The 9,222-nt window shown below is 33.2% G+C and overlaps 2 protein-coding genes across 2 annotated transcripts; one reads left to right on the forward strand and one right to left on the reverse strand.

The window, feature by feature from the left end:
• The first annotated feature begins 4,436 nt into the window (after positions 1-4,436).
• On the forward strand, positions 4,437-5,505 carry LOC127072510 (transcription elongation factor SPT4). Its single transcript, XM_051012950.1, has 4 exons — positions 4,437-4,682; positions 4,777-4,883; positions 5,005-5,060; positions 5,167-5,505. The coding sequence occupies exons 1-4, from the start codon at positions 4,620-4,622 to the stop codon at positions 5,283-5,285; spliced, it is 345 nt and encodes a 114-aa protein (XP_050868907.1). The 5' UTR covers positions 4,437-4,619; the 3' UTR covers positions 5,286-5,505.
• An 80-nt stretch (positions 5,506-5,585) lies between these two features.
• On the reverse strand, positions 5,586-9,108 carry LOC127072500 (uncharacterized). Its single transcript, XM_051012939.1, has 6 exons — positions 7,475-9,108; positions 6,978-7,377; positions 6,439-6,605; positions 6,217-6,358; positions 5,988-6,130; positions 5,586-5,842 (listed from the first exon to the last, which is right to left on the reverse strand). Exons 1-6 carry the CDS (start codon positions 8,615-8,617, stop codon positions 5,618-5,620), a joined length of 2,220 nt encoding a protein of 739 aa, XP_050868896.1. The 5' UTR covers positions 8,618-9,108; the 3' UTR covers positions 5,586-5,617.
• Positions 9,109-9,222: the final 114 nt, after the last annotated feature.

Consider the following 9,222-nt stretch of genomic DNA (forward strand, 5'->3'; position numbering starts at 1 on the left):
TTTCTTTATTCCATTTGCCTTCTTACTTTCTTCTCCTCTTCTTTTCTTTTTCTTCTTGACTTCGTCTTCTTTTAAACCTTTTCTGTTTCAGATTAGATCATCGAAGGACCGATCATCGAAGGACCGATCATCGAAGGACATATCATCGAGAAATTATATTTTTACAGGGAAGTTTTTGAATATAAATTTCTTTTTGCATAAAATTTTGCATAAAATTTTGCATATAATTTTTGCTGTTATATTTAATTTTTATTATCTATTTAATTTTTGCTTTTATGTCTACCTCTTCTCTTTTTATTCTTTTTCTGTTTCAGATTAGCTGACCGAAAGATCGATCATCATGAACTTAAACTTTTATAAGGAAATTTTTAAATATAAATGTCTTCTTGCATATAACTTTTACATATAATTTTCTCTTCTCCTTTTACTCTTCTTGTGTTTCAGGTTAGGAGATCGCTGGACCTATCATCTTGGGATTATGCACGGAAGTTAAAGGAACCCCTCTGCATATAATTTTTGTTATATGCAGGCAGGGTATGTCTCCTTGCTTCCGTACGCGAATGATAGGGAAAACACTCACGCGCGTGACGGCCGGCACGCGCGTGGGTGTTCGCGATCGCGAGATTTAGTCCTACCGAGGACTTCGTTTTGATTTTTGAAATCGAAAGATAGACACGACCGGTCGTGTCTCGAGATGTCTGAAGCCGACGGTGTGGACAGTGGAGCAATCTGTAAGCGGGGTTTTATACATCTCCAGTTTGCTGAGAAGCCCGAAGCTCCCGAAGCGGAAAGGCATCTCGGCTCGTGGATTTTAGAGTAGAATCCCCGTTAGTCCGTGTATTTCCACGTGCCGCAACCAAGGATGCGCCCAAGGATCATCGAGGGACTTAGATTTTTACACGGGTGCTTAAAGAATCTTTCTACCTCAGGCGTAGAAGGATTTCTTTTCTCCTGTTCGGGCAAGATAGAAGAACACTCGCTTATGTCGGCTGGCATAGACGTTGGTGTTCTCGGGCGCGATTAAGTCCAAACTTGGCTCCAACGTACTCAACATACTCGCGTGAGTGTTTCCGGAATACTCGCGTAAGTATTTGTGAGTGCGGTAGGATTCAATTTTGGGTTCCGGCGTTTGTCGCGAAAGCACGACCGGTCGTGCTCTAGTGGTGATCGAAGCTTCCGGTGTTGGATAGTTGAGCTATGCGTAAGTCGGTTCCCAAATGCGGAGACGCATGGGGCTGCAATTTTAGCGTTTGGAGGCTTGAATTCGTCGGGAGTGGAGGTCGCCCCGTTGCTTTGCTTTCTTGATAGTAGTAGAAGTAGTAAAGAGTAGAGTCACCGTTAGTCCGCGGGTCTCCAGCAGCAGCAACCTCCACGCGGTGGGACCTGGGTCGGCAGTACTTGTGATGTATCGATATCTTCTAGCCTGCAAGTATTTCCGAGCGAATGGCTGCATGTTTCAAGATTTTACTAAGATTTTCTCTATCGAATTCCAACTGAATTTCGAAGTACGTGCAATCGAAGTACGTTCTCTTCTACATTTTCCCTATATTTAGCCATAAATGTATAGTCATTTCTATTTATTGAAACACTTACCTACATAATAATTATTCGAGATTAATTATTATAGTTTCTCTCGGGTGGGTCCCTTGGGATGGGCCCTTGGGCGTGGGCTTCTGTGCGGGTCTCCTTCTTTCAGTACCAAAAAATCGAGCTGGATTTTCATACTCTGGTTTTCCTCGGGTGTAGTGATCTTCTGTCTCCATCTTTTCTTTCCAATTTCATCTTTTTCACACGTGCATGTGTTCCATTGCAGCTTACGGATTTTCTTTCCTTTCTTTTCTTTTCTGGTCCATACTTTTCACGTGTACGCACGTTCTGGCTTTCTTCTCTTCTCATTTTCTTCTACTTTTCTTCTCTTTCTCTTCTTCTTTTCGAGAATCTCGATTTATCCGCGCGGAATACGGGTAGGATAGGAAGAACACTCGCGCGTGTGTCGGCGAACACAGGCGATGTTCTCGGGCGCGATTAAAAGTCCTACCGCTATGGACTACGCTTGATTGCTAAAAACGAATATATGACCGGTCGTGCTAGTGAGTCGGTTTATGTGCTGCCGAGTAGAATGGTTTGCTATCTGTAAGCGTGGACTGACCCTCCTCCAGTTAGCCGCCTGATTTCTTGGTTAGTACATGGAACGCCGCGAACACGAATTTAGAGTATAGTCACCGTTTTCCTAACACTCACGGGAGTGTTCGGGCGCGATAAAAAGTCCTACCGCGGACTTCGTTTTATTTGTTCGGCGATTATTTGTTCACGCCGGTCTCGCGAATCTTAGAGAGTAGAGTCCCCGTTAGCTCGTGGGTCCCCAGATGCAGCTACCTCCACGCGGTGGGACCTGGGTCGGTAGTACTTGCGAAACATCGAAATCTATGTCTAAATTATATCTACAATCTATAACTATATTATATATGTAATTATATAACGCAAGTAGTACCGGGCGAATGGCTGCACATTTCAATGTTCTTCCAAAATCTCTCTTCTCTATAGTTTCAATTAAACGTTAAATTAATTACATTTTAAGTTGTTAGTTATATTTCGACAGATAGATATATTGAACACATCCGGATCCTAAATTAAATTTGTCGAAAATCCCACAGGAAACGTCTGTCGTACTTATGTTCGCTATCTTATTTTAGTTTCTCTCGGGTGGGACCCTTGGGAGGGGCCCTCGGGTGTGGGCCTTAGGCGGGATTCATTCTTACACTACGAAAAAATTAAATTCATTTATGGGACTCTGATTTCCGTCAAGTGAAACGAATCTAGAGATGGAAACTCATCATTCGGAATTCTATTTTTTTCACGCGCTCTTACACAAATTCTCGTATTTTCTTTATTCCATTTGCCTTCTTACTTTCTTCTCCTCCTCTTTTCTTTTTCTTCTTGTCTTCGTCTTCTTTTAAACCTTTTCTGTTTCAGATTAGATCATCGAAGGACCGATCATCGAAGGACCGATCATCGAAGGACATATTATCGTGAAATTATATTTTTACAGAGAAGTTTTTGAATATAAATTTCTTTTTGCATAAAATTTTGCATATAATTTTTGCTGTTATATTTAATTTTTATTATCTATTTAATTTTTGCTTTTATGTCTACCTCTTCTCTTCTTATTCTTTTTCTGTTTCAGATTAGCTGACCGAAAGATCGATCATCGTGAACTTAAATTTTTATAAGGAAATTTTTAAATATAAATGTCTTCTTGCATATAACTTTTACATATAATTTTCTCTTCTGCTTTTACTTTTTTGTGTTTCAGGTTAGGAGATCGCTGGACCTATCATCTTGGGATTATGCACGGAAGTTAAAGGAACCTCTCTGCATATAATTTTTGTTATACGCAGTGAGGGTATGTCTCCTTGCTTCCGTACGCGAATGATAGGGAAAACACTCATGCGCGTGACGGCCGGCACGCGCGTGGGTGTTCGCGATCGCGAGATTTAGTCCTACCGAGGACTTCGTTTGGTTTTTGAAATCGAAATATAGACACGACCGGTCGTGTCTCGAGATGTCTGAAGCCGACGGTGTGGACAGTGGAGCAATCTGTAAGCGGGGTTTTATACATCTCCAGTTTGCTGAGAAGCCCGAAGCTCCCGAAGCGGAAAGGCATCTCGGCTCGTGGATTTTAGAGTAAATTCCCCGTTAGCCCGTGGGTCTTCGCATGCAGCAACCTCCACGCGGTGGGACCTGGGTCGGTAGTATTTGTATTATATTGAGAACCAATAGGATATAAATACTATCGGGCGAATGGCTGCATATCTTAAATAAAATTCTACTTCTACTTCTACTTGCAATATGATAGAATTAATTCCCATTACTATTAAGCGAATAGCTGTATATAATCACTTTATATTGCTAATAATATTTGCACAAATATATATATATATTTAATATATTAAAATTCTATGAACAAATATATATAAAATACATGCATTTGTGACTTAAATCAAAAGTTCGTCAATTATTTAGTGAAAAATAATAATTAGTGAATATATATTTATATATTAAATATTATTTTCATAAAAATGAAGAAATTAGTTTATTTCCATATAAATATGTACCGACGCTATATCGTATTTATCACGGATTATTGAGATTGACACATTAAAGTAATTATAAATGTGAGTAAATGAAAACTTTTAATTTGAATCCAGTTGAGTAACATTTTCTATTCTAACTCATACTAATTTATTCGACTATATAAGTTTATAACTAATTTGGTAGACCCATGCGTGCAACAGTATTTCCCATTCCCACTTGTAGTTCCTATTTTGTCCGTATGTAGTGCTGAAGTCGTATATGCTAGTTGGGAAAATTGGGAACAGTCTTAAGGTTAGAAAGTTTATTACATATTTGTAACGCTAGATGGCACAAGTTTGGATATATATAATAGTAATACCTTCTTCATAATAATAATACCTTCTTCTTTAAACATCGTTAATTACAGTTAATTCACAGTCATATTCGATTTATCTGACACGATGGCACGAGTTAACCTGTAAGTAATTGAAAAGTTGTTTCGCTGTAAACATTTTTAAAAGAAAGTGTATAATTTTGTTATATCAATGGAAACGGTGCCGAAAGATTTACGTGGTCTAAGAGCATGTTTAGTATGCTCGTTGATCAAGGTATGTATAATTTTTATCGAAGTTTTCCAAACGTTAAAACAAATCTGTATTTTATTTATTTATTTAGAGTATTTTTTCTCTTTAATTCTGGTAGACTTTCGATCAGTTTGAATTTGATGGTTGTGACAATTGTGATGAATTTTTACGTATGAAAAATAACAAAGACAATGTTTTTGATTGTACGAGTTCTAATTTCGATGGGTATGTTTTTATTTTTTAACATCTATAATATAAATAAAGCTTTCAATATGTGACATTCATAGAAATGTCTCTTTTTGGATTATATATTATTTCATAATTATTTCGTTTTTCTACTCATCAGCATGATTGCAGCAATGAGTCCAGAAGATAGTTGGGTGTGCAAATGGCAAAGAATTAGTAAGTAATCAAATATTATCGAAAAATAAATACTTTATATTTTAAATATAATTTGAAAAATGTACATGTGTTTCCTTGTATCAAACCCAATATATTTTTCTTTTAGATCGCTTTTGTAAAGGAGTTTATGCAATATCGGTATCAGGTCGCCTTCCAGCAGGCGTTATAAGGGAAATGAAAAGTAGAGGTATAGTTTATAGACCACGAGATACAAGTCAGAGATGAATATATATTCTAATAATAAATATTTATTATATCTAAAATTTTTCTACCAACTTCTATGACTATTTAACATGATAATATAAATGTATATATATTTTATAAATACGATTATGGTTAAAGAATACTTATGTACAATACAGAATATTATAGTAGATAGAGTGTATGTCTAACTCGATCTATTTTAAATATTTCTGTTATTTGGCTAATAATAAAGTTAGATGTATCATACAAAAGATGTATGGTGGCATCATTTTTATTTTTTCATTGGAATACTATATTTTCTTCTGATTAAACTGTACAATATAACTCGAAATATAACTTTATTTAAGTTAGTGTCAAATGTGATTATTGGTTGAACATATATTTGTAAAGGAATAAAATGTGGGATATTGTATCGCAGGCAATTGATTGTTTACACAGTTGAGCCACAAATTTGCACAGGTTACGTGATAATTATTTTCGTTATAAATTACTTTGTCGCTGGTAATGACAGTTAAACAGAGTGCACAAGAAATGCACTCTCCTTGATGCAAAGGCCAAGTTGGTAGTTCTGTTACGATCTACAATAATATAGAAAACAGTTGATGAATAAACGTACATATACTTATATAATTATGTTGTAACAAATATATAAAAGATAATAGAAAATTTATTCTATGAAACGTATGTGTATGTATGTGTGTTTGTGTGTGTATTATTTCTTACTGGTATATTAGCATAAAAAGGTTCCATTTCTGCCCAAATTCTATCGATATCCATAAGAAGATCATCAAATCCAATAATATTTATATCCATTTCCTTATATGAAAAATTGACTCGTCTACAAACTGCTGCAACTTCAGCTAAATCTAATAAATACAAAGAAAAACTTAGTATTTTGAAATATTACACTTTTATATATTGTGCTGTACAGGAGATTATTGAAATTGCTTACTGCAAAGAAAGTTATATCCTTGTGCAGAATTTAATACTTCATTTAGTATAACTTCTGATGTTATATTAGTAAATATATTAGCTGCAATTTGTAATAATGATATACAACTTTCCATATATTGTTTCCATTCCCAATAAACTGTCTGTAAAGTATTATTTTTAGTATTTTTATATATGTATACATTCATTTTATTTTTCTATTCACATTTTGATGTTTCCATACCTGCTGTGTTATTTGTACTACTTGATCTTCTTCTGAATTTGTAGGTAAAAAGGATTTCAGATCTAAACTAGGTACAGAACCTGATCTTGTTATTGTTCGATCAGATATTCCATTCATCAATTCTATACTATTAAGAGATATAGCATCCTCCATTTGAATAAGTTTACCTGAATGTAATTTTACATAATCAAATTTTTGTGTAATTGTTTATAGGAAATATTGTATATATGTATATATATTTTTTAATGTATTAATTATATTAACTTTCTTTCTCTTTTTAATGCTTGTAAGCAGTATAGTATACCATTAATCAATATTATTTTCACTCATATAATGGATGACATATGCTCTATCAACTATTATATCAGAACTTTAATCCTAATCTCCTAAATTAAGGATCTCAAGTTTATTTTTTATTTATATTTTATTGCTAAAATTGTTTTGTTAAGAATAGTTAAAATTATCTCACATTTGCACTTGAAAATGACTTAAATAATGAAAAGTGTAGAATGAAATATTTAAATATATTGTTGTCATACCTGGTTCAATCTTAGATTCAAATTTTTCATTAATTCTTTGCTCTTCAACATTGTCTCCAAATTTAACATTGTTCAAAGATTGAGAAATATCCTGTATAATGTCAATACCTGTTGTATTATTATCATCACTGTTGTTAAAAGACTTAGATTCAAAGCCTGTTATTGAATCTTTGAAACATTCAGGATTGGAATTATCCAAAATAGAATTAGCATCAATGATTGTTTGTTCAGCAGAAACAAATTCTCCAAATTCATCATTTGATGCAATATTGTCAACAGAGTTTGTTTTGTTCGATACAGATGTTTCGTTTACTAATGCACGTAATGCACTATATTTATCTTCAGTAGATTGTAAATTCATTAAATCTCGTTGATCAGATTTTACCTCTTTAATACCAGCCTGCAGAAAGAAATCGGAAACAGTTTCGAATATTTTTATATATTATCATATAATTTCTGCATTTCTTAAATATTTTACTAATTGTTAGTATATATACCTTATCAGTAGATTCTAATTTACACATTATAGGTTTATTACCAGGTAATTGTACATTCTCCAATATATTAGTTTTAAGATCTCTTGTAGTTTCTCCATCGTCCTTTGATAAATCATTATTTCGTATAATAGTATCTTTTAATATTACAGTTTTTGACTGATTTTTTATCGCACATTTAGGAAATAATTCTGATAAACGTTCTAACGATAAATTTTGAGAGACAGGATTTAAAGATGATAAAGAAGCGTGCGTTTGCATATGAAAGTTCATAGTTTTAGAATTTGTATTATTTCTTTTAAGTTTTTCAACTGGTTTTTTAACACCCAAGTTATGATTTGCAAGTCTACTTCCAATTGCAGAGCCTTGCTTCATATCCCAATTCGACATGCTAGGTATATTATTGACAATAGGAGCACTTTGAAATTCAGAAAAATCATCATTACTATCTAATGTACATGTATTACTTTTTATTTCTGAACGAATTTTAATATATTTGGAATAATCTCGGGAACATGTATTTGAGTTAGAACTTATCATTAAAGTAGAACATGTCTCATTATCTAAATAAGGTGTCTTATCTAATACATTTGACACCGGTAAATTGGAATCAAATGTTAATTGGCCAGTTTTAGTTATTTTTCCTTTAACTTCAGACGTATACTTTTCATCAAAATTCATGCACTTATTATTAGATTCTTCTTTTTTATTAACTGGATATTTTGATGAAGCATTGACATATATTGCAGATTGCACATTTAATACACATTCTATGTTTAAATATGGAATTGGCGGAAATGGAAGTAAATGTAATATATCTAAACTATTAAATGTATAAGATGCTTGTGCAGCAGCAACAAGAGCAAGTACGATATAAAGTTCTTGTTCTGTAAGTTGTCCGGCATATTTTTGATTAGCCAAATTCCATATATGACCTAGAATTTCCATTGAGAGTTGGCTTGTAAGTAATAAAGGAAAAACTTTATTAGTGTCGACTAAAACTTCAGTCTGCAACCCGTTAGATTTAATTCTATCTTCTCTTACTGCTTCCCATACAATTTTATATATCGGTGGTAAAGTAGCGGAATTAGCCCACAACCAAGTTGGTAGCTGGTTTAATTTTTTATCCATGTGACTTTTATTCATTTTGTTATAGAAACTTTGACTTTGATAAATATTTTCATTAATATAACTTGTTGATAAAACACAATCTTCTTTGTATGGACATTTCGTGTGTTAAAAGTTATATTATTGTTTTATACATTTAACATAATAAATAAAAGATATAGCAACGCGTTAAATTCCATTAGACATTGCCAATAAAATATTATAGATTTTCATGAATATTTCGTTAAACTATATACATATATCACATTTCTTTACTCAACACAGATGGCTCGCCCTTTTTTAGATCACTAAAGTAGTACACAAATCCAGGAATTATTATTCATTGTATTATATAAACAATAAATATCATATAAATAAAAAAAGTATTCTGCGACTTATCACATTTAATGCTTTTCAAAAACAAATTATTTTCTCTTTAAATTATACTCAAGAACTGTTGATATACATTACTACAAAGAAATACAAACTAGATGCGCGCATACACGTACCGTACTTCCGAGTACAGCGCTTAAACGTTTTTACTGACGTCATATTTTCAATTGAGAAAATTACTGTTTTGACACGCAGTTACGAATGATGATGATAATGATAAATAATATTATTCCATCTTACATTAATTTAAA

The sequence above is a fragment of the Vespula vulgaris genome, chromosome 2 (assembly GCF_905475345.1).
Source record: "Vespula vulgaris chromosome 2, iyVesVulg1.1, whole genome shotgun sequence".
In the NCBI taxonomy this organism is placed as follows: domain Eukaryota; kingdom Metazoa; phylum Arthropoda; class Insecta; order Hymenoptera; family Vespidae; genus Vespula; species Vespula vulgaris.